A 25,093-nucleotide genomic window follows, 5' to 3' on the forward strand; every position below is an offset into this window, starting at 1 on the left:
CTTTTGATTGTTTTCTTAAAACTTTGATAACAGAACACGGGATTGTTTCTATCTAAAACGATTTATTGAATAAATCAAATTGAAAAAAGTGACAAGAAAATGCTTGATTAATATCTCATACAACCGAATCTCTCTGCTTCATTCACCAACGTCGACCAGTGAATTGCCATTCGAAGACCACTCACATTTCCAATTATAAATGTTGCTTGTTTTGCTCTTGACATTGCCACGTTGATACGATTCGGCATAGCCATAAACCCGTTGATCACTTCGTTTGTGCAGCATACAATGATAATCTCCTTCTCCGTTCCTTGGAATGAATCCACCGTTCCACATTTCACGGGTTTGTCTGCCAATACTTGAAGCAATCGATCATTTTGTGCTTTGTAGAATGAAATGACACCAATGTTTGATGGATGAATTGAGTACAATGGACTTGAAGTCAACGCATCAATGAGACACGACACGATGGTAACTTCAACTGGATTGTGCATCGAAGTGAGATCTCTGATACCCGGTGTGTTGTTATTCAGTACCATAATCGGGAAGTTCGGATTCTGCCAGAGATCGGGACGACTTCTCATGAATTCATTTCTATCCTCTTCCTTCACAGCAGAAAGAAGATTTCTTCCATAGAATTCACTTCCAAGTATTTGAGTGGTTACTGGATGACAACGATAGACATATCGAAGGACTACACGAGGGAATAGATCACCTCTGCAGGCACGTTCCATTGTGTTTCCAACTCCATACATCTTCAAATGGCCAACAACCGAGTAATCACAATATGGAGGCAGTTGTCGAATATCTCCAACAAGACCGAAACAGGCATAAGGGAACATTGAAAGAACTTGAATAAGGGCGGATTCTGGCATTTGACTGGATTCATCGAATTGCACTGTAGAAACTTCATGTAGCATTGGAAGAACATTTCGAAGACAATCAGAAGTTGTTATCACAATTTGCGGTTGGTAAAATGTGAAGAAGAGTCTTGTCAATCGATCGAAATCATATTTGGATGTGAATGTGTTCTCTCGGAAATAGGTTTGACAGCGTTTTTCCATTTGTTCCACCTCAATCAACTTGAACTCCTTCAAATACTTGGCCATTTCAAACAGATATCTCGAGTTCGAATGGAATTTCCTTCCAGTGACATATTCCATGAAAAGTGGTCGCATCATTACAGGAAGATCCAAATCAGTTCGTGATCCTTCAGACAATTCCATCCAAGTATTCAATGGAACATATCGAACAACACGACATTTCTTCGTATATCGTTTCGTGATGTCCACCAAATTAACAGATGCGAAGTTACTTTGAGTAACCAATAATTGTTGAGAATTACCCCAAAGTCGACTTTCTCGGGCAGCATAGTAAGCGGCTGTGGCAATTGTCATCGACTTTCCCGATCCGAATGGAGAGTCGGCAAGTGTCAACGGAGTCTTTTTCAGGAGCTTACTGACATACTCATTTTGGAATTCATTCAAAACAATCCGATCCGTTCCAGGAAAATAGTAAGTAACATCATCATCCTCCGTCGTTTCATCAACAATTGGATACCCACCATAGAGTGCCTCAATGATTCGTTTTCCATTTGAACCATCAGGAATTTTTTCCAAAAATCCATCACGAAGACCTTCGCCTTCTGGCATCTCTTTTTGGGAAACCATATGGATTTTGTCCGTGAATTGAAAATCGTAATACTCCGGAGATAATATTGCGGTGAATTTCAGAAGGCCCCCGACCAGAAACACTGTTGAAATTGTTGCTTCTGCATCTGTTTTTGAACTAGATATGACTATCCGAGCATTAGCTTTCCATAGTTGATACGGCTGTGGATATCCAGTATTCTCAATTGTGAAACTGATCAAATTTTGAGCAACTTTCGCCGTCTCCAACATTCTGAATGAACGACAATCAAAGTTTCCAACCAACACAGCAGTGACTGCAGTTGCTCCCATCAATGCACACAATTCAACAACTCCATCAGGATCTGGGTTCGGAATTGCATGAGCACGGTGTCCTAAGTCGAATTGCGAGGTAAAATATGGTGAATATTCATAAGAGAAAATAGTTCCAGTTGACCATGGATATTTCGAGATGTTTCGAGTGAGTCCGAGTAGCAAATCGTGTTGCTCTTCATCCAATCCAGACGCAAATTCCGGAACTTTTTCAGGGATGAATCCATTGCCAAGAAAAATGACATTTTGAGGGTAACCGTACATAGGTGGTATTTGAACATTGAGTACTTGTCCCCATTTGAGAGCAACAACAGATCCATTTCCCAAGAATGAAAATGGAACATTTTCGAATGTTTGTCTCTTCAAAAGTGTCATCATCTTGACCATCCAAACGCACCGAGTTTCTGGAGTCGCACTATAAACGTCCATGTTTCCAAGAGTTGTAGGCATCTCTTCCGTTATTGCCAATTCGCTCACAGCAACAAGATCTCCAAGTGCGAGATGTCCAAGACATGAATATGGAGATGCATTTGTTTTCGTTCGATTATTCACTTCAACAAAACGAAGATCTCCTCTGTGGAATGCGTGAGTATTCATGTGACAAGCCATCAGAATATACTTGTCTGACTTCACTAAAATGACACGGTATATTGCATGATCTCCATCCATTTTCACGAATTGATGTACTGCTGAGTGACCAATGGAAGGCAAAATTTCAGTTGGTGGAGCTCTCCTGAACCAAACATGGCTTTTGGCCATAAACCTCAGAGCTTTGTAATGTGGATAGTTGTCGAATAGTGCTCGAATATTCATTGCCAGGTTATAATCATTTCCTGTACTCTTGATATTTTCATAGTATTCCGAGAACGGATGGGCGAGTGATTCCAGTTTCAAAGCTTCATCGAAGACATCTTTCTCCTGAAATTAAAGAATAGTTTTACCTCAAATTTCATGATAACTGAGGTATTGTAGTTAAGAAAAAAATAATTTCAATGCAAGTTTCTCTATTTTGTTCTAATAAAAACCAAATTTTAACAGTGGTTTCTTCAGTTTTTTCTTTATTTTTCTCTTTTATAACATAAATTTTTGCAGTTTTCTCGATACGACAAAAGTGAAAAATAGTAAGAAACTGGGCAAAACGAATATTTTTTTAAATCCAAACAAAGGAATTCTGGAAATAGATTTTAATGTGAATTGTTTCTTCGTGAAAATTTTATGTTTCCATTTTTCTACACACCTTGTTTTCTCGATTCAATACTTTAAAAATTAATCAGATTTTTCGTTTATACAAAGTTTTGTGATAACTAGAATCAAAATAATTTCTGTTTTCGTAGTCTAGTGACACTTTAGCAAAAAAAAATGAAAGGAAGATTACAATTTGTGTACAAAGCGGGGCTGGACTAAACAAATTCTGATTCCAGCCTCTCCATCAAGTGAGGAATTTTCTAGAAACTCGTAAATGAGGTAAGATTGTATCAGTAAGTAGTGCAATCTTCATTTTTTGTCTTTTGAATAAGTCTTTCAAAATGAATGAAAACTTACTGCGCCCTCCAGTATTTCAATGAATTCTCTGTTCTCGTACTCGTGATTGTGTCGTGGAATAAATGGCCTAATTTCTTTTTTTCCGTTTGGAGAGGAGTTATCTTCCGAAGAAGACTCTGGTTCATCCCTGAAATAATGAAATTTCATATTTTTAAATTCAAATATTTGAACAAACCTTGACTCTTGGCTCATTGAACTGTTTCCTTCGAGTTCTTCACAACTCGACTCAGGAATGTCGAAAAATTCAGGTAGAGATGAAGATTCTTCTAACATTTTGAACCAGTTGAAATTGGATTTTGAACCAGTTGAGATTGGAAATCTGAAAAAAACCAACGCTGAGTTGAAAACGTGAAAAAAAGGCAGAGAGAGAGAGAGGGACAGAGAGAGAGAGAGAGAGAGGGAAAAGAGAAGAGGAAGAAGAAGAGAAAATGACGAAAGGAGGGGAAAAAGAAGAAAGAGAAAATGAATTGCTGACTCATCTCTCTAGTTGACCCTTCCTTTTTTAAACAAAACCGAGTATCGGTCAGTTTCGAAGGAATTACCAAAATGATTAGGTAATAAAAATTTTCGAAAATTCCAGCCCTAAATAAGAAGAATAGTTTTAAAATGATCACTTCACTTCCTCGTTTTTTAAACGTAGCAATCAGTTGAGGACAATTAGTTAAGAGAGAAAAAAGGAGAACCGATTGCAGATAAGAAAGAAGAAAGAGTTATTGATTGAGGAGGGGTTCATACTGATACATCTGTCGAACGACACCTGCAGATGACTGAGACATTGCGCAAGGCTCTGAGAAGAGGTCATACGAAGAAGAAAGCTGCGTCGATTTGCGAAAAAGACTTTCACAATTTTATGAGTCATCGATTTGCATCTTTTCGGCTCAAAAAGAGAGAAGGGAGAATGTGTTCTTATTGATGAAAGATGTATAAAAATATATTTCCCGAATTAGAGACTCAGAAAATACAATTACAGTGAACCACAATAAAACGGATATTAAATTCACAACACAAAAAAAACAATTATTTTTATAAAAGAGTCAACGCCAATGAAAGATTTTTTTATCTATTCTGGATGACATTTGCTGTTTCCCACAAAAACTTATTTTACCCTTTTGTGGGTATTTTCTCACGGACATTCGCATTGATTCTCAAGTCTGAAACTTCAGAAACTAATATCTTTGGGTTCAATATTGTTTCTCTGAACGTATCTCCACTCAAACGAATTGGGGATATAGTCAAAAATAAGTTAGAGAACTCAATGGAACGTCTTGAAAAACAAAGAAAATCAGAGGAATGACATATACAATTAGTTACAAATCTATGGCTGACAGCACAGTGTGAACAGAAGAGACAACGGAGGCGAGCAGGAAAAACGACTGCGCGCCTTTCTCTGCATATACTCAATGACATTATAAAGACATTTTAGTAATTAATACATTATCGTTAGAGCACGCTTGTCAAGCCCCTGCCTTGCGAATAGGATTATTTCGTTTTCAGATGTTTTCTTATTGTATGATTGTTCTCTTTTTTTAAATGATTACTCCTATAAATTGTTCGATTTGATTGTCTCTCAATCTCTTTTTTCTATCTCTTTTTGTTCATTTCGCAATGAAATGACGAGCATTGAGAGCTTATGAAAATGAGTATTGTATCATTTGCGGACACAACATGAAATATGCGAAATATGGATGATGGGCGGTGTGAATTGAATTGAATTCAACAACTACTTTTATATATTTTTGGACGGGAAACTAAAGTCAGTCAGTTAGTCAGAACTCACAATCATGCTGATTCAACTATTTCTATTATTGACTGTTTTTCGTGAAGTGACAACTTTGGTTACTTGTTCAAGATGCGAATCTGGAACTGAAGAGTTAGTTACCCTTTTTCTAATCTCCTGATCTTATATTGGAGCAAAAATAGAACGAAAATTAATTTTTTCTAAAAAAAAATGGTATGTGCAGTCGTTTAACCTGCTCTCAAAACTAGGTCTATTATGCGAAAAGAGTTCATTCGGAAACCAATTATTGCTCCATTACTTCCAGATGCAATTACTCGAGAAGCACTTGTCGAGGCGACTTCTGTTATCACGCACAATATTTTTATGGAAATGAAATGATGCCAACAATACAAAAAGGATGTGTTATTGGTGAAATCTCTCCAGAAGGATGTCGTGTCAATCACCATGGAAATGTCATGTGTTTCTGCTCTGAGTGCGTTTTTCTATTTATTTTTTAACGTGCAGTGTAGCTCGAAAAACGGATTGCTATGAACACTAGAACATTGAGGATTCAAAGACCATTTGGCAATTTTCAGTGCGGATTACTGTAACTCCAACTTCACTTCAATCGTTGATGCCACTTCAACAATTCTTCCAGTTCAAACGTGTCAGCCAGAAAAAGTGAACAATATGCCAAAACCAAGATGGACGAAACCATGTGCTGCTAATTATTGTACATTCATTGCAGCCAAAGTAAACTGAATAAGTTCAATTCTAGAAGTATGATCTTTCTCTCTCAGACCCTGATGGAAGTAGATAATGCAAACTATACTTGGTCAACAAAGGATTGCAACAAAGAGAATGAATTTGACTTCTTCCCAACTCTCACTGTTTTCAACTTCTATCCAGGAACTTGTGTTTGGCTGAATTACGGAGGCCAACCAGATACTCATGCTTGCTATGGATCTGATGTATTTCTTTTACTCATCGATTTCAGTCATTCATCTCCAAATGTTTTCAGTCTCTTGATACAACTCTGGCATTCGATACAACAACAGCCACGACTGAATGTCACGTTGACTACTTCAATCCACATCTTCCATATGTGAAATCTGGAAGTTCGTGTCTTGGTCAATTCTGTTTTATCAGTGCGACGTCAAGAGGAGAAGTATTCAGAGGATGTGTGAATAGCCAGACAGTTGAGGGTGCCACTCCGCTCAAGGTTTCTATTCCCAACTATCTCAAATTTCATACTTTTTTCTTTTTCAGATTGGCTATACCCGTGCATACACAGGTCTGGAACAATGGATTTGTAATCAATCCTACTGTAATGCTGATCTGAAATCAGCTGAACTCTCATGGCCACCAGAGCTATATTTATACAGGTAGTGTCTACTGAAAACTGAAAATCAACTTTTATAAATTTCAGAAATATATCAAATCTCCGAGAGTTCAATGTTTTCTACATCGACTCCGCTCGCTCGTCATCATCGATTTTTCTTGCCATTCCCTTCGTTTTTCTAATTAATTATTGCCTTTTCCATTGATGATTTTATCATTTCTACCTGCTCAATACTTCATGCTTTCACTTATGAACAAATTTATTCATAATTTTAGATACATATTCAATTCAATAAATGCACCGGAGAACTGCTCAATATATTAATTATTTTTCATTCTTCATCGACTTTTCTTTGAACCCATACTATTTTCTTTTGTTCTTCTTCAATGAGTTTTTTCAGCTGAAAAATTTCTGATTTTGAAGAGAATAAACTATAAAATCTGTTACCTGTAACACAGCATGAGTCATCATGAAGCTGACATTATTATGACTTGGTACCACCAATGTAACTGATCCATCGAGATCTTTTTCGATTTTCAGATCCTGAAATTTGTATATTTCATCTGAATATTCTATTATGTACCTACTTTTTCAATAAGTTGTTTCGCTTCCTTCGAACTGATTTTCTCTCCACAAATATGCTCATTTATATCTTTCAATTGTTTTACTGACTTGAAACGAATCTTTACAAGAATTGGGAACATTCGACATCTTTTTAATCGATCAATAGCAGATTGTTCCACTTGAAGAACACAATGAAGTCTGAAAGTTTGTTCTATTTTTACAAAATTTTCAGTTTCTGAAATAACTTACCCTTGCGCAGTAATATCCATGATATGAGCTGTAGAAATGACATGATACAAATCATAAACATCTTCATTCTGCTTCGAATCAATCAATACTTTGTCTTTCAACAGTGCAGATACTTCATCGAAACTTGCAGTCAGTGATTCCCTCGCAACAATAGAAAACTTCTCGGATTCATCGACCAACATTTGAAGGAATGGCTCAACAACTGCTCCAAATAAAAGAACCGGCCTCTTCACTTTTGTATCCAACTTTTCTACCCATTCATATGCTTTTTTGGGGAATGGATTCGCGTATCGATTTGCACGAATTGCTTGATAAACAGTAGTAGAACTGGGAATAGCTCCATGTTCTCTCTGTCTTCCTTCTTTGTCAACTTTCCATGCTCTCCATCTTCCAGTTTTACCCATTAACATTGTTTTATCAACAAATACAACATCTCCACATTTCAGCTCCAACTCATCTTTATTTTCCATTGATCTGTCTATATTGACTCGAAGGAAGAAACTATCACCATCTGCTCCAAGTCTCAATCGGTTCAGACGATCTCCTCCGTCTTGAACCAGTAGACTTGTTAGTTCGGTATCATCAGCAATCAATGTGTTCACTGCACATTCCAGTGTTGTATTCCTCACACAATTCCCATCAATTGACAGAATGAGATCGCCTTCAAGAAGCTCAGATCCAACTGACTTCTCAGCAAGAATTCCTGAAATCACTCTGACTCACTATATCTCTGATCTGTCTCCTACCAATAGCATTTCCTCCGCATAATTTCACGTCACTCCGAGGTACTTCAACTAATCTTGGTTGAGATGATCGATTGACTAGAAGAGATTCGGAATGATGACTTCCACGTGGCATATGATGATGATATTTCTTGTGTGATCTACCACCTTCTGCATAACTATGCATTGCACTTCCAGTTGTTGAAATTGAGAAATCACTTCCATCTTTACTGATACAGTGACGTGGAGGGGCACCATTTCCACCGGTCAGACTACAGGCAGCTGCAAAAAACAAAATAGAGAAACATGTGAAAGTGTTGAAAACTTACAATTATTTGGGTATTGATTGGAAAAACTGGTACTCGGAAGACGTATCGAATTACTGGAAGACATGACAGAAGACAGGGAATCATCTCGAATTGTTGGGTATGCAGGGGGATGACTTGGACTGTAAACTGCTGATCTTCTGTGTGGTTTCCCTTCCATTATTGTTGAAGAAGTTGGTGTGAAATGCATTGAATACGGCCTAGCATCGGAAGTTGTTGTATTTGATGAGAAGCTTCTTCCATCCCATCCACTTCCACCTCGATGAGATGATGAGATTTGTGACATTGTTCGTTTTTGCTCACTATTTTGCCGGATTAATCTTCTGAAATTAGAAAATAGAATTTCCAGAAACAGTTCTGAAAAATCTTACGTGACAGGAGAGGTAGGTGTGCTGAATATAGTATTCTTGGGTACATATACTGGAACTCCTTCGATATTTGTTCCAGCAAAAACGAGATCTTTTTCATTAACTGAAGATGGACTCCACGGAGCCGATGGGGCTGCAGTGGATGAGGAACTAATTTCTGAATGGGCTGATGATCTGGAAGTTCTAAATGTTATTGAATTTCATATTGGAACAACTTACTTTGCATTGAATCGTTTATCCAATGTATCGAGCATTAATTTCGAATGATCTGCCACACTATTAGAGTATGTTGGAGCACGTAATGAGCCATATCTGACGAGAGGGCTTACAGATGCAGGAGATGCTTGTGGCATTCTAAGAGATCCTTGACGAAGAAGAACTTGATCATTCGATCGATCAATATTCGCTTTTGCAACTACAGTACGCTCTTTCTCTGCCCCACCATTTCTACTGAACCACTGAAATCGAATGACAGTTTTAATAGACTTTTCTGATGTTTTTGAAAGCTTACTCTCGAGAAAATAGTAGGTCTATTCTTATCTTTTCCATTGTGATCTCCTCTTTTTGTTGATTGGAGTATTCCAATTATAAGTGGTTCACGAGCATTTTTAATCAGAATTTCAGCATGTTTTGCATCATAAACAGGTGTGTGCATGACATGAACAACTCGTTGACCTGGAGCTAATCCACTTCTAGACGCAGCTCCATTGGGTTCACATGAGTTAATGAAAACTCCGTTGGCAAGTTCAAGTCCAACACCTGAAACCTTTCAAAATGTGATCAGAAGATTTGGAAATGACAACTGACCATAATTCAAGGGTAGACACACATCACTAATCTTGTTACAATTCGATCTTCTTCTTATAACTAAATGAATGTGATGAGAATTCGATAGCATTCCCATTACACTTCTTTCATCCATATCAGTTACAGAAATATCATTAACCATCATTATATGATCCAACTTTTTCAGAAGATTCTCAAATGGAGAGCCATGAGCAACATGACGAACATAAATAGGTCCGTGAACAATTGATCCATCATCAGTACGCCCTCCTCCGAGCATTATTCCTAGATTTGGTTTGTTGAATGGCTGAAAATTCGAATTGAATAAAAACATGAGTAGAGTGGGTTACCTACCAAGTTAACTTGAACTGAATGAGTATTCCAGATGTCAACGATAGCATCAACTGAAGTCTGCTTACATTTTCTCAACGCTTCATCTCTCTCTTCTGCCAGACGAACTCCATTTTGTTCTGCTTCTGTAAGTCTTACAAGAGCTGCATCTCTTCTTGCATTTGCAGTAACAGTCTCTTCAACATTTACTTGAAGAAGACGTCGAGTGTTTTCCAATTTCTTTTTTAGAGTTGCAACTTCTTCGGAATCCTGAAACAGATAAATGGTGTTGAAGAAAAACTAAGCATGAACTGACCTCTTTCATCTTCTCAATTTCTTTTTGAAGACGTTCTCTTTCTTCGGTTTGCCTCGAGTTTTCCTCCAGAACTATGCTTCTTTCCTGCATTGTTTCTTCATAATCTCTCTGAAGTGCTTCATATTGTAACCTCAATCTCTGATTCGCTTCTTCTATTTCCATTTTGTATGTTTCACTTCTGAAATTATTTCTTTTGATTTAGTCCTCAATATCAACTCAAAAACCTGTGTACTTGTATCTGCATACTTTCAATTTTCTCTTCAAATTCATCAATTTTCCGTGCAATTTCATCTCGTTCTTCTGATGCTTTCCTCACTTTTTCCATCCATTTTGCTTCGACATCTCTGATTTCTTTTTCCATTTCTTCTTCAATTCGTTTTCTTTCTGACTTTTCAAATTTCAATTGCTTCACCAATTTCTCTTTTTCCTCATTTTCATATTTTTCTTCATTTTCATTTTCATCTTCTTCAACTGACAATGGTTTTGCATCCACTTCTACCATATAGAATTCTGAAGAAAAAGATGAGAATAAATGGGTCAAATACGACGACGGAAAGGGGACTAATTATAGAAGAAAAAGAAGAAAAGATAGAAGAGAAACCGGTCGAATGACGGTAGAAAAGAAGAGAAGAACAAGAAGAATATCACATTGATTTGTTCGTTCCTATTGAAAAAAAAAAGAAATTAGAAACAACGAATTCGGACGAAATTTCTTCAATTAACAGTTGAAATTCGTTGGAATTCGAAGGTTACTAGACAATTGAAAAAAACGAGAGGACTTGAAAAAATAGTTAGAAATAGAGAAAAACTACAGAAAATGATGTGATTTTTGAGATTTGAAACTTTATAGATCTAGAAAATGAAAAACCTATTCTGAAATAGCTCATGGAAAAGCAAGGTTGAACTTTACAATTTGAAATCGTATTCGTCCTAAATGAAACAGTTTATGAATCCTACCTCATAATACTCTAAACCTACAGTTATGATTTTTCGAAATAGATTTCGCAAATATTTATTAGTCTTCTATTGAATATTAGAAGAAATTAGGAACTAAAAGTTGAGGTATACGCGTGGTTTGGATTCGTGGCAGTTTGCTTTTGTGATAATTCTTATCTGGGAAATTCAGATAGACAACGCTCGGCAAGGTTGACTGTTTAATGGCTCTGATCGGGAAAATTTTGAATTCGTAAAAAGAATGTCATCCAAAGATTTATCTCTTTCAAGACAGTTTCAATTATCACTATTTTGATAAATAATATTATCTATGTCGTTTTTACATATTCATTACTCCTTTCTCTTTAATTTCAAACGGAACATAATCCAAAACAGAAATTGAGAAAGAATTCACACGAAAACTGTCCTAATACGATGATTATGGGCGGTGCGTGGGTCCGAAATAATCTGTGAAAGGAGAAGAAAAAGGAGAAGTTTTGCAGGAAAAGGAAAAGAATAAACATAAACGGAGACACTTTTTTCTTCCCTTTATTCTATCACCAACTACAAATATATAAATGGAAATGTTTGAGTTGTTTCTGTATTCGTAAAGTGAGATTCCAGAATGGAATGTTTTGAAAAAAGAAGTGAGGAAAATTGTGAAACTCGTCAGATGTTGGAAAAGAATTCCAAAAGTTACTATTTGAGAGATTGGTTAAATACTTCCAAAACCACATGACTTTTTTCACAATACGGTTTCTGTGTATTTACAATGTTTGTAATGTGCGAATCGAATTATTTGAAGTCAGTTCAGATTGAATTGTAAAGAAATGAAAAGAAGAGAGGAATGGAGTTTCGATTGAAGAGGATTTGGAAGAGAAGGATTCGAACTTTTTATAAATCTGAAGATTTATCATTGCTTTCGTTAAAATTTCTAGACTCGGATGAATTCAACATAATTTCAAAATAACATTTCATTCTGTTCTTGTTCCGAGTAGATGAAACTGAAGAGAAGTAGGTTATTAGAGAGAAACGAGAGGATACATACAGGTCGGTTGCGATGAGGCGCGCGCCGAAACGAACAGTTCGTTTCTCTCTCGGTTGAAAGAGAGAAAATGCGGTAGAAAAAGGGGAAATAGAATGTTGAATTAGGAGAGTTAAGATGGAAAGAAAGACAGAACTGTACGATGGACGCATGGACAAACACGCTCGTTTCTCTGGCCAGAGAGGCTTCTCCTTCCACTGGAATCTTTCTTTACTTGACCGTGTTTGTTGTATGAGAACTCAAGGGGGGAGACGAGAAGAAAACGAGACAGGAAGTTATAATCATGTTTTTACGGGGAGTATTTGGACTCAAAAAATGGACGAATTCGGAAAAAAATAATATTTTTGGAACGGAAGAGAAAAAGGATATATCCTATAGTCCACTTTAAGTCGTTGAGAACATCAATAATGTTACAGTTTAAAAAATATTTATTCAGATAGAATAACCTGGGAAGAAAAAGAAAGGACGTTATGCTAAACAAGACAAATATTATTCAAAAATAATGGAAAAACCCTCCAAAATCGAAACTCCAGTAGTTCAGTTCTTTCACAAAAGACAAAATTTTTCAAAACTACATACTAGTTGAGTCTTTTTGTAAGGATTTCAGAGAGCTGCCAGCTGAAAAACGTCCATATCGTCTGATTCTTACCGTACAACATGTAATGAAGGTAAGGCCATCAGGTAAGTTTTTTTTTTTAATCTCCACTGCCGTCCAAGTGACTAAACATTTTTTCCCAGTTTATTGAATATTTCACGAATATATTTTGTCAGTTTGAAACAGTTTGTTATCTATTCTCGGAATCAAGATATTTTTTAGGTGTTTTTATTTCTTTTTATCCATCGTTATCTTCTTTTTTCAGAAATAAATCATTCGGCTTGAAACTTGATTCCAGCTACAGTACCCGAGCAGCTACTCTCACCGCACTCAAGAAAATCTGAAACAGTAGTCTTTCTCATTTCTTCGTTGTCGATCTAACAATAACATTCAACCATTCCGAGGCACATTCACAGTAATCCGTGTGTTATCATCGGTTATAATCTAATATTCGGAGGAATACAAGGACATCGTTCATCAATCTTCTCACCCTTTTTGTATACTGATCTAGTCTTATGCCTCTTTTCTTTTTCTCAAAATTACTTTTCCGATTTCTGTTCAAAAAGTTTTCCTTTCAGAATGGATCGTCTTTTGATTCTATATTCTCAACAGTGCATTCATCCAACAACTGCTGAAATGTGCCGAAATTTTCTTCTCGATATTCTGAAAAGTGGGAAAGAAGACGTCGTTCGTTGGAGAAACCCAGAACTATTAGAATTCGAAATTACTAATGAGACATATTTGAGAAAACGATTCTATGAAAACACCGGAAAGAATTTGAACAGAGTTATGGTCGATGGAATCAAGTTCATCAGAAAAGTGAGTTTGAATATCTCTGCTTACAATTATTCGTAACGCCAGTTTTAGGTACCTGGACACGAGAATGTTTACCGTTTTTACTTCGTTCCGAAGCATCTTCTCCCACAACTTCCACGGAAAACATTTGCTCAGATTGTGAGGTTTTCGACCGAAACTGCTGTTTGATATTCTTCCTTTCATTTCAAACATTATTAAAACTCACAAATAAAAGAAAAAAAAAGCAAGATTATGATAACAAGTATTTGAAAACAGTATAAATTACTAGAGAAAAAGCCCCAGAATGAAAAACGATCAGAATGCAATAAGAAAGTATCCATTAGACTATTTAATTTTTAGCAGCAGCTTTTTTGGCATCCACATCGATCGGAGCTGGCTTCACGAATGGGATGAATGTCCGGTAGTTTTCTGGCATCCATTGTTGAATAGCCTGTAATAGACAGATTATAGAATTAATTTGAAATATTTAGAGGTTTTCAAAACTTACAGTTGGAACATTAATTCCTTCTTCTGTTTGATTATTTTCGAGAATGGCGCAGATGACACGAGTTGTAGCACACATAGTAGCATTGAGCATGTGCACAAATGGAACCTGAAACACATTGTAATTAAACGTTTTCAACTAATTTTGATGCACTAACCTCTCCATTCAATTTCTTCGTTTGCCCGTAGCGGACCTTGAGTCGACGAGATTGATAATCCAAGCAGTTCGAGCATGAAACGAGCTCACGCATCGCCCCTGATCCTGGGAACCATGCTTCGAGATCGAACTTCTTAGCAGCAGCATTGTTGAGCTCTCCTGAGACAATGTTCACGACATGGTATGGAATTTGAAGTTCTTGATAGTAGCTCTCGGCGTTTCCAATCATTTCGTCGAAAAGTTTCCAAGATTCGTTGTCATTTGGACTACACAAAACGAACTGTTCGATCTTCTCGAATTGATGGACACGGAAGATTCCACGAGTATCTCTTCCATGGCTTCCAACTTCTTGACGGAAGCAGGTAGAAACTCCTGCGTATTTAATAGGAAGTTCCGTCTCTTTGATCCACTCGTTTCTGTGGTACGCAGCAATTGGTTGTTCAGAAGTTGCAATCAAATATTTCTCATCAATGGAAGTATCTCCAGCTACTTCAGATCCTTTTGAGCTAACCTTGTAGAGTTCGTCGTCAAATTGACTGAGCTGGGCAACTTCTTGCATCACTTCTTTCCGCATGAAGAATGGAGTGTAGAGTGGAGTGTAACCTTTGACATTCAATCGTTGAAGAGCCAATTGAATGATTGCTTGCTCTAAGAAAACTAGAGGACCTTTCAAGAAGTATCCACGTGCTCCAGCAACAACAGTTCCACGTTCTCCGTCGAATCCATCGACCATCACAACCAAATCAACATGCGAGTACTTCTTTCTTGTTGTCAAATCTCCAAATGTTCGTTCTACTTTGTTATTATCTTCATTGTCAGAAACGACAACAGATTCATGGAGCAAGTTTCCGATTTGGATAAGTTTCTCATGACGAGCAGTTTCGTGTGCGACGACTGCAGCAGCAGTTTCAGCAGATTTCTCGTCGACCAATACACGAAGTTTCTTTAGTTGAACAACGGTTAGTTTAGAAAGCTCATCTAGCTTAAGGTCAGTGAGTCGCGCAACAATATCATCAGCCACGGCATCATCAGTTCCTTGCGGTTCTTTCTTCTGGAAAAAAATTCGGTGAGTGAAACTATTAGCACGGAATGCAAACTTCGATACACACGACAATAGCTCTCACCTTCATTTTCTCTCCAATCGCCTTGGAAATGGCATTCTTTTGGCGATTCAACTCATCGGCTATGAATCGATCCTTTCTCCACTTCTCATCGAATTCAATGACTTGATCAACCAAAGTAACATCCTTGTAACGATCGCGTTGCGATTTGCGGATCACTTCAGGGTTTCCACCTGTAAATCGTTTTCTTTGAAGGATTCTGTGAAACAAAGGTGATTGACACTTATGGGCCTATTCTTGGCAAGCAAAAAACGATTTCGCTGCTTTTTTTTCGATTCACGGTACCAGAAAATCAGCGAAAAACTCTTAGTTTTTCGCTGATTTTTAAACGTTTTTCGCTGGTGTTTTTACCGTTCGCTTCGGGACCTGCGGTGTCGAAAAAGGCATGTGCCAGCGAAAAATAGTTTTTCGCTGATTTCCTTCTCTCGCGAATTGGAAAGAAGCAGCGAAAAACTATTTTTCGCTGGCACATGCCTTTTTCGACACCGCAGGTCTTGAAGCGAACGGTAAAAAAATCAGCGAAAAACTAAGAGTTTTTCGCTGATTTTCTGGTACCGTGAATCGAAAAAAAAGCAGCGAAAAACGTTTTTTGCTTGCCAAGAATAGGCCCATTACCCTTCTCCTTACGGAACATGTCAATATCAAGAACCATGTTGGAAGCTCGACGATTACCCTGAAACAAAATATGAGTATTATATATGTCGTGAAGAAGAATTTTTCAAGATGAAAACGAAAACAAAGAAGTGGAAGATTAGTGAGATTTGGCAAAGTTTCGCAAGAATCTTTTCAGGCCTAGAAATTTTTATTGGCTGCAGTTGCGCGTAATTTGTGCTGTTTTGAGTGTAGAGTTGGATACGGTTTGGCATTTGATTTGACGCGCAAAAGTTACATTTTATATTTATCTGCTTCGAGCTATATCAACAACAACAAAGAAAGTAAGTTTTTTTTACCTGAAATGTTAAAAAAAATAAAACTTTCGATAGGCAAGTGTAATTAATTGTCTAAAAAATAAGCAAGTATTTATTGCATCATTTTCAGGATAATAGATGAGTACAAATACAGCTCACACTCCAATCATCATCAACAAGCGATCAGATGCTCAAAAATTTGCTATCGATTTGTTGATTGGTGGAGTTTCAGCAACAGTTTCGAAAACCGCCGTCGCCCCGATTGAGCGAGTTAAAATCTTGCTGCAGGTTGGTTTTTGCTATCGCAGATAAATACAATTGAAGAGAAAACTTCAGGTACAATATTCACATAAAGACATTCCTGCTGATAAAAGATATAAAGGAATTATTGACGCATTTATCAGGGTACCAAAGGAGCAAGGATTTTTATCATTTTGGCGAGGAAATCTAACTAATGTCATCCGTTATTTCCCAACTCAAGCTTTCAATTTTGCGTTCAATGACTTATACAAGTCGATATTGTTGAAAAATATCAAACGAGAAAACGTTAGTTGAATAGAAGGAAGCTTCGATAACATAACTTAAATTTACAGAATGTTCTCTCCTATAGTGTTAGAACTCTTGTTTCTGGAGGTCTTGCTGGTTGTTCATCACTCTGTATAGTTTATCCATTAGACTTTATCAGAACCCGTCTCTCAGCCGATATCAATCATCACACTAATCGAGAGTATAAAGGTCTGGTTGATTGCACTGTAAAAACAGTACGGAACGAAGGATTTAGTGCACTATATCGAGGATTTTCTATTTCACTTCAGGTAGTTTTCCTAGTTCTGTCAGATTAGAAATGTTACTATTTTCCAGACATATTTCATCTATAGATCTGTTTACTTCGGTTTATACGACGCCATTAGGAACACAATTAACACTGATAAAAAGAAGCTTCCATTCTATGCCTCATTTGCTATTGCTCAGGTAAAATCTAAATCTCTTAATGACTCGATGAAATTTTAATTTAAAACTGAACTTTACAGGGAGTCACTGTGTTGTCATCCTACTTGACATATCCATGGGATACTGTACGGCGGCGAATGATGGTCAAAGGACAGCTGAGTACATCTAAAGCTCTGGCAGCAGCAAAAAAGATCGTACACGAGGAAGGATTCCGTGGATTGTACAAAGGAGCTTTAGCCAACATTTTTAGGTTTACAGCTAAAAAAAACTTCAGAAATTCTGATAATTGTTGCTTTCAGGAGCGCAGGAGGAGCACTAGTCATGGCACTTTATGAAGAAATTCACAAGCATATGTGATGATATATAGTCATGTTTTCAGTTTTTGCACACTTCTTCAGCCAATTAATTCTCATATAGATTCTCAGCTAGCGACTCATGTTCTTGTTCTATTATTACTTCTTAGAATGATTAGACAGTTAATAATTTTCTTTCTTGTTTTCAACCGGTCCCCATCTGCAAAGCAGAATGTTTTGTTATCTTTTGTTTTTTGTCGATAAAGTCAGATTTATATATGAATGCAATGTGACGTGTCACTACACCCTGCACTTTTCGCATGATAATTTCGATTCGTTTCAATCGATTTTTAATATTTCGTCAGTGAACAAGCAAAGTCAAAACAATCTAATCGTAGTTTAGGTTATTTTATCTTATTGGAAGCAGTATGGTGATAGTATGGTAAGCTTTATAAGTTCCATTAAACGTTTGAATAAATTTCTTGCAGAAATTTAACAGAAATGTGCTAATATTGGTTGCTTTGTTCACATCCATCTCTCCTCGGAAGACAAAAAACCCATTTCTGCTGACAGAAGAGGAAATAAAATACTCTTCCATTTCAAAAGTATATGAATGAATTATGAGTTCGTTGCTAATATTTAAACTCTTGTAGGATGACATTGACTATGGTCTCTCAAAAACCCGTGAAATGTTTGAATTCGGATGGAGGAATTATATGGAATACGCGTTTCCGGCAGATGAACTAGATCCTATTCACTGTCGAGGACGTGGTCATGATCACGAGAATCCGTATGTCGGAGATGGACTAAAAACTCATTTCTCTAAAATTTCAGAGACAATATCAACATAAACGATGTTTTAGGAGACTACTCGTTAGGCCTTATTGATACACTCGACTCTCTTGTTGTTTTCGGTAAGACCTCTTGGATGCTATACACCTACAAAATAAATATTAGAATAAAACATTTATTACAGGAGATCATGACGAATTCAAGCGAGCCGTAAATCTGGTCATCAAAACTGTTTCATTTGAAAAAAATACCACGGTCCAGGTTTTCGAATCAACAATTCGAGTGATGGGTGGTCTTTTGGCAGCTCATATGATTGCCGCAGACAGCACAAACCGTTTTGGTCCATTCTATATGTCTGATTACGGCGGGGAGCTACTGACGCTTGCGCATGATCTTGCTGGACGTCTTGTTCCTGCATTTGAAGGAACTGCCACAGGAATTCCTTATACGCGTGTCAATTTACAAAAAGGTGTGCTTCCGGGTACCACAAACTCCACGTGTACATCTGGTGCTGGATCTTTGTTGTTGGAATTTGGTAATTAGATACATTTTCACTACTGAAATGCATGAGTAATTCTAGGTGTCTTGTCAAAGTTACTTGGAGATGATTCATATGAAAGAATGGCAAGACGTGTCAATGAGAAGCTATGGACGTTGAGGAATGAAGCGACTGGCTTACATGGTAGTTCTGATTTCGCACAGCAATAAGTGTCAATACTGAAATAAGTTGTTTAGGGAATCTCATCGATATTCAGACTGGAGAATGGATTGGTCACTTATCTGGACTCGGAGCTGGAATCGACTCATTCTATGAATATATGCTAAAATCGTATATACTATTTGGAGATCAACGTGATTTGGATATGTACAATGAGTCATTTCTACGGATTGTGACCTACATGCGCCGAGGACGATCTGTATGTGCTGATCTGGAAGGAGATATTCCAATATATGTGAATGTTGATGCCAGAGACGGTAGTACATCGAACACTTGGATGGATTCTTTGCAGGTGAGAAAGTTCATGAAAACTAATAAATATAAATGCGAGGTTTGTTTTCAGGCCAGTTTCGCAGGAGTTCTCGTGTTAGCTGGAGAAGTAGATGAAGCAGTATGTCACCATGCATTCTATTATGCTATATGGAAGAAGTACGGAGTCCTTCCAGAAAGATTCAACTGGCAACTGCAAGCTCCTGACGTGTCTTTCTATCCACTTCGTCCTGAATTTGTTGAATCCACGTATCTTCTGTATACTGCCACCAAAAATCCGTTTTATCAGCATGTTGGTCTGGAAATCCTCGAGTCACTGGAGACGATTACGCGAGTGAAGTGTGGTTTTGCTACTGTTCATGATGTAGCAGATAGAAGTCTTGAAGATCGTATGGAATCATTCTTCTTATCCGAAACTCTCAAATACCTCTATCTGCTTTTCGACACAGATCACCCTATTAATAAAGAAGAACAAGAGAGAATACTGTTTTCAACTGAGGTAACTCCGTTGAGACTTTTTATTTGTCATACAATCAAAAACAATTTCAGGGTCATATATTTCCAATAACTTCGCTCTTCAATACCCCTCCCAGTCCGCCATCATTACTAGATCCTCCACTTTCTATTTTGCCACGTAGAAATGCTTCATTTTGTGAAACTGCCACTGAATTTTCAGCAGGGATTACACCGCTTCGACACTCTCAAATGAGCCACTTGTTCAAAACAGTTGGAGTGGATACAAATCTTCATAATTGGGTATAAATACATTCTTTTCAAGCTATCATATCGCAAGTCTCGTTGCCTTAAGTCAAATTTTTATGGTTTTAATATGCTGTGATTGCAAATCTTCGCCGGTCCTTAATAAAAATGAACATTTCCTTATCTAAATTCATGTATTTTTATTCTGAAGAAGCTAATAATTATCTTTAATCCAGAAGTTATTCAAAAATATAAGGTGTGATTCTGTATCCGAGGAAGAGAAAACCGTGTGACGAAGTGATGACACCAATTGTTTCCACTACCAGTTTTTTTCCATCATCGTGGAAAAATCAATCGGTGATCAAACTTTCACGAATAACAATGACACATCGTCTGTCTAACTGTTTCTTTTTCAAGACATCGCAGTGACTCGAGATACGCAGACAAAATGATAAGAGAAGAGACTGCTCGGTGAGCAAAACATGCCCAAGCGATTGAAAATTGTAGATTTCCCTCCCAGAAGTGTTCTTTGATTGATCTTTCAGTGATGGTCGCTTTTTGATGGGTCTCGTGTTGATAGCCAAACGGAACAAGCCGTTGATCGCGATGATGTCTGTGATACTCCTCACTGCTATAGTATTTTTTGCCACGAGGTTTGTCGCATTCAATGTTTCGTCTGTTCTTTATTCATATGCTAAGTAGGCTTTTTCACCAGTCTATGTGGACGTATTCATGAATTTTCTTTAAGTTTTCTATAACTACAGTATACCTGCTGATGCGACGTACGCATTTTCATGTAGTTTCTGATGTGATGTGTGTAAACACCGCTGCATTTCTTTTTTCGCGAAATTTGTCCACCTGGATTCGTTTTTTCGTTCCTTTTAGTCAGAAAAACTTGCATCCTTTCAATAATAAGTTGTTAATTTATTCTAAAACTCATAATGCCTCAAAACATTCTCTTTTTGAGTTATAAATCATCACGTAGCTAGCTATGACTGGTATTCAATCTAAAACTAGCCTAAAAATTAAAAAAAAATTCGGTTGTTTTTTACTAGACTAAATATTCTCGCTAAAAATTGTTATCGAGCACGGAAATTTCTATATAGATTCGCTATCATGTGAAGCCCTACGCGCGGAGTATCACCAAAAGCTTATCACATGAGCATTGAATATTAAAATCCTATGTAGTGATAATTCACTCCTAGTTTTTCGTACTGTGTGAATAAGATATGTTCAAAAGCTTTATTGGTGAATTGACTAATTCACTAATGTCCAGGTGAGGACTATTCTGATGTAATATTATGGGACACTATTAGTTTTTCTATATGACTCTGACCCGAGGGATACTCCTATGTTTTAAATATTAAACTAATCCTCTTCTTTTCGTGACGACAAACACAAATCCACACACTATCACCATCTGCCTGAAAATGTGCATGCGCAACAGCGTCTCTCGTGTTTGCCTCCTATATCTCGCAAATGTCTGTAGTTGTCCTCATCTCTTCCTAGATGATACTGGGCGGTCGAAGTGTGGTTGCGTCGAGAGGATTTTTGTTATCCGTTACTCGATTTGTTATGGGCTGTGCTGCAAGTCAGGAGAACTCCATCGCCACCGTGTCATCATCTTCAAACACCACAACAACGTCAACCAGCAACAATTCACAAAAATGGGCGATCTCTCGGGCTCCGCAAGGGTCTCAACCGATCAATAAAAATCTGACACAGGCAAGATTCGATCCTTGTGTAGTTCTAGATTCTATCTGGTTCTGTGTAGGTTGCCGCGATACATACTTCATCGATGGATTCCGGAAGCTCAACGGTGCAATTCCCATCTCCTCGTGGTAGTCTGACGACTGCTGTTTCTTCTTCATCATCTGGAGCTCAACGAAAAATGTCGGCAGACTCGGAGAGAAGTTTGCACACAAGGTTGCGTGATAGTGTTGTCGTTTCATGTGTTTGTGTCGTTTTCCTCCCAAAAAAGAGGATTCCGTCAGATAATCTTCGATAACGTTACTCGAATGAAAGCACCGCGAGGCGTTTTATTCAGTATCAGCTTATTAATTTGGGAAGAATATATATTTATAGCTCTAAGAAAATTTTTGTATTGGAAAAGTTCGAAAACAACCATCTTTCCTCATTCTCGCAAGTTTTTTAAAATTAGTTATTTTGTCTTTTCCACATTCTAAAGTAAATAGGAGTGTAGGCGTATTTAATGAACTTTGCCCATTCCTTGAATTTTCCTCTTTTGACACACGGGCGGTGTCAGCTGATAAGGTGCACTTAGACACGAAATGCCAAACGAAATGTTGCCTATAATTATGCAACCTCTTTTCTATAAATTTATGTGTTGGTGAAACTTTAAATTGTGTTATCGAGTTTACTTTTTAGTGAAATCTCACATGTTTAAAATTTTGTTAACAATAATTTCGCGTGTTACACTTTCCTATAGCTGTTTTCCACGTTTACAATCGATTGGAATATTTAAAGAACATATGAAATAAAATCTAGCATAACAAAAATGTTCTCTTGGCTCTTCTGTGGTCGTTGCTTTCGTAATCCAAATAAGTTCGTTGCAATTATAATTATAATTAGGTTCATTTTGGTTACGGTCTCATCATAATAGCATCCAATTCTACGTATATTCCCATATATATTCTCAACTTTCCGTCAACAACTACTATATATTTTCAGACCTTTGACGGATACGGCTGTCATCCACAAAACTCAGACGTCAACAATGAGTACTGGAGCCGGAGATTCCCCTGCATACCAAGCCATTGAGCGAGGATCGCTATACAGCTTGGATTACAGAGTGTTCATAAGTGAGTGGCATCATCCATTTCTTTTGTAACGACAACATTTTCAGAGGGGCCTCAAGGAATCGTTTCCCCATGGCACGATATCCCATTGTTTGCCGATAAAGATAAATCCATCTACAATATGATTGTTGAAATTCCTCGCTGGACAAATGCTAAGATGGAAATGGCTACCAAAGAACCATTCTCGCCGATCAAGCAAGACGAGAAGAAAGGTGTTGCTCGCTTTGTTCATAACATCTTCCCTCATAAAGGATACATCTGGAACTACGGAGCTCTTCCACAAACCTGGGAAGACCCCAATCATGTTGTCCCAGACACTGGAGCTAAAGGAGACAACGATCCTATCGATGTTATCGAAATTGGATCGAAAGTTGCGGGACGTGGAGCCGTACTCCAGGTGAAAGTACTCGGAACACTTGCTCTCATTGACGAGGGAGAAACTGATTGGAAGCTGGTAGCCATCGACGTCAACGATGAGAACGCTGATCAACTCAACGATATCAGCGACGTCGAGAAAGTTTATCCTGGGTTGTTGACGGTAAAAACAGATCTGTGTTCCTGTCTAACATCAAAATTTTCAGGCTACTGTTGAATGGTTCCGCAACTACAAAATCCCAGCTGGAAAACCAGCCAATGAGTTCGCCTTCAATGGAGACTACAAAAACCGCGATTACGCCAATAAAGTCATTGGTGAGACGAACGAGTTCTGGAAAGCACTGATGAAGGAAGCTTCTCCGGCTCTCAACACGTAAAGGATCCCTAAATTTGTAAATTATAAAACAAGATAATTTCCAGCATTTCTCATGTCCCAGAAGCAGTTCACCAAGCTACCGATGAAGCTGTTACTGCTGCTGTCGAATCGACTCCAGAACATGGCGCTTCTGCTGCTCTCCCAGGAGACGTTGATAAGTGGCATTTCGTTCAAGGATGACTAGGACGTGTCGATGGTCGCTCAGCATCGGCAAAACTTTAAAATTATTGCACTCTTCATCCCGTGATTTTCACAACTAAATTCTTATTTTTATTTCTTCAGCATATTTTCTTATTTCATTCCATTGTTTATAATTTTAACTTTAAAAAAAGTCTCGTACGTCTTCATAAGGATTGAGTTTAGTATTCTGGTTTTTTGCCAATTCAAAGACTTATTTTCGTTTATCCCGCTTGGCAATTAATCACGTATATCACAAGCAACTGGTCGACACATTTGTTGTCCGTATTGGCAACAATAGAATATTAGAGACAGATTTCTTGCTGATATGCGTAAACTTTCACGGATCTTTAGTTTTAAAGAAATCGGCGCTCGTTTCTCTCAAGCATTTAAACGAAAGTTTTGTATGAAAATAAGCTTGAAAACCCCAGAAATGTCTTTGTTGAGAGGCTCCCCACGAATTCCGTGGAATAAAAATTCAGTGGAAAATAAGCGGAGTTTCAATTGCAATATCGTCGCGCACTTTTTCAGCGATTTAATTTTTTTTTTCGTGGAGAAATTTCAGCCTAGTTTTTTTTTCGCAAATGTATAGTATCACCTAATTCGAATCCTATGAAAATATTCTCAAACTTTTGCCTACAAGAAATCCACACATTTTTACATCTAAAGAATCATGCGGCGATACTGCAATTTCAAACCCGCCCATTTTCCACTGATTTTTTTCCATCGAGTTTTGCTTCCACAGAATCAGTGAGGTCTCTTTATTGAACGTTATAATGCAACGGCGCTCTGCTGAACGAATTGTTTGAGGACCCCAGATGGGCCCAGCGCCATCTTTTTAGGCGTCATCTTTTCTAATTATCAGCCTTTACCGGTCAAAAAAGTGTGATCAGTTTTTCGCCCGGCGCGAATTTTCGTCATGGTTCATTTCATGATCCTCTGTCATTTTCGTTTTGTTTCGTAATCTCTTCGCTTCTTGTGTCTCTTATGGCAAAGGAAAACTTCACCCCTCTGCAGCGCACTGAATAGTTCATTTCAGAACAAGATCTTCTGCTCTCCGAATACTTTCTAATTGGATGCAGTTTCTTGTTTAAACTATAGTTGTTTGTCAATAGAGCGAAAATATTTTCAAAAAAAAAGAATGTATTATCGATAGCTTTTGATTACTGAAAGAACGAATTCGAAAATTGTTCTATAGCATGATATTCTGCAAATCATGAGATTTCAGAGGAACTGATCTATAATAATACTGTTCTTAATTTGCGATGAAGTTTCTAGAAAATATGAGTTTTGAGATAAATTCAAGTCAGTATGTTGAAATATCTCGATCATTATCTTTTAC

At 37.5% G+C, this 25,093-nt stretch overlaps 8 protein-coding genes across 8 annotated transcripts; 5 read left to right on the forward strand and 3 right to left on the reverse strand.

Annotated features, from left to right (window-relative positions):
• Window positions 1-107: 107 nt before the first annotated feature.
• Window positions 108-3,776, reverse strand: GCK72_014399 (uncharacterized protein; the record flags this gene model as incomplete). The annotated part of the gene is made up of 3 exons (XM_003090830.2): window positions 108-2,879; window positions 3,504-3,630; window positions 3,679-3,776. 3 exons carry the CDS (start codon window positions 3,774-3,776, stop codon window positions 108-110), a joined length of 2,997 nt encoding a protein of 998 aa, XP_003090878.2.
• Window positions 3,777-5,284: 1,508 nt separating this feature from the next.
• GCK72_014400 (uncharacterized protein) lies at window positions 5,285-6,609 on the forward strand (the record flags this gene model as incomplete). Its single annotated transcript, XM_003102679.2, has 6 exons — window positions 5,285-5,373; window positions 5,546-5,713; window positions 5,817-5,973; window positions 6,021-6,191; window positions 6,242-6,442; window positions 6,490-6,609. The coding sequence occupies 6 exons, from the start codon at window positions 5,285-5,287 to the stop codon at window positions 6,607-6,609; spliced, it is 906 nt and encodes a 301-aa protein (XP_003102727.2).
• A 284-nt stretch (window positions 6,610-6,893) lies between these two features.
• GCK72_014401 (uncharacterized protein) lies at window positions 6,894-10,725 on the reverse strand (the record flags this gene model as incomplete). Its single annotated transcript, XM_053730270.1, has 13 exons — window positions 6,894-6,962; window positions 7,010-7,105; window positions 7,150-7,324; window positions 7,376-8,078; window positions 8,122-8,379; window positions 8,427-8,746; window positions 8,795-8,965; window positions 9,011-9,249; window positions 9,303-9,550; window positions 9,599-9,884; window positions 9,932-10,177; window positions 10,224-10,401; window positions 10,448-10,725. The coding sequence occupies 13 exons, from the start codon at window positions 10,723-10,725 to the stop codon at window positions 6,894-6,896; spliced, it is 3,267 nt and encodes a 1,088-aa protein (XP_053585042.1).
• Window positions 10,726-13,375: 2,650 nt separating this feature from the next.
• On the forward strand, window positions 13,376-13,780 carry GCK72_014402 (uncharacterized protein; the record flags this gene model as incomplete). The annotated part of the gene is made up of 2 exons (XM_003102658.2): window positions 13,376-13,615; window positions 13,664-13,780. 2 exons carry the CDS (start codon window positions 13,376-13,378, stop codon window positions 13,778-13,780), a joined length of 357 nt encoding a protein of 118 aa, XP_003102706.2.
• Window positions 13,781-13,940: 160 nt separating this feature from the next.
• On the reverse strand, window positions 13,941-16,025 carry GCK72_014403 (uncharacterized protein; the record flags this gene model as incomplete). The annotated part of the gene is made up of 5 exons (XM_003102702.1): window positions 13,941-14,042; window positions 14,100-14,204; window positions 14,254-15,303; window positions 15,377-15,546; window positions 15,989-16,025. The coding sequence occupies 5 exons, from the start codon at window positions 16,023-16,025 to the stop codon at window positions 13,941-13,943; spliced, it is 1,464 nt and encodes a 487-aa protein (XP_003102750.1).
• A 394-nt stretch (window positions 16,026-16,419) lies between these two features.
• GCK72_014404 (uncharacterized protein) lies at window positions 16,420-17,589 on the forward strand (the record flags this gene model as incomplete). Its single annotated transcript, XM_003102767.2, has 6 exons — window positions 16,420-16,569; window positions 16,618-16,827; window positions 16,875-17,096; window positions 17,143-17,253; window positions 17,313-17,482; window positions 17,532-17,589. The coding sequence occupies 6 exons, from the start codon at window positions 16,420-16,422 to the stop codon at window positions 17,587-17,589; spliced, it is 921 nt and encodes a 306-aa protein (XP_003102815.1).
• Window positions 17,590-18,214: 625 nt separating this feature from the next.
• On the forward strand, window positions 18,215-20,067 carry GCK72_014405 (uncharacterized protein; the record flags this gene model as incomplete). Its single annotated transcript, XM_053730271.1, has 7 exons — window positions 18,215-18,315; window positions 18,360-18,439; window positions 18,502-18,852; window positions 18,898-18,999; window positions 19,053-19,327; window positions 19,379-19,804; window positions 19,855-20,067. 7 exons carry the CDS (start codon window positions 18,215-18,217, stop codon window positions 20,065-20,067), a joined length of 1,548 nt encoding a protein of 515 aa, XP_053585043.1.
• Window positions 20,068-21,513: 1,446 nt separating this feature from the next.
• GCK72_014406 (uncharacterized protein) lies at window positions 21,514-23,754 on the forward strand (the record flags this gene model as incomplete). Its single annotated transcript, XM_003102774.2, has 6 exons — window positions 21,514-21,729; window positions 21,779-21,930; window positions 22,696-22,826; window positions 22,871-23,361; window positions 23,405-23,571; window positions 23,619-23,754. The coding sequence occupies 6 exons, from the start codon at window positions 21,514-21,516 to the stop codon at window positions 23,752-23,754; spliced, it is 1,293 nt and encodes a 430-aa protein (XP_003102822.2).
• Window positions 23,755-25,093: the final 1,339 nt, after the last annotated feature.

This window comes from Caenorhabditis remanei, chromosome IV, assembly GCF_010183535.1.
Source record: "Caenorhabditis remanei strain PX506 chromosome IV, whole genome shotgun sequence".
Taxonomy (NCBI): Eukaryota; Metazoa; Nematoda; class Chromadorea; order Rhabditida; family Rhabditidae; genus Caenorhabditis; species Caenorhabditis remanei.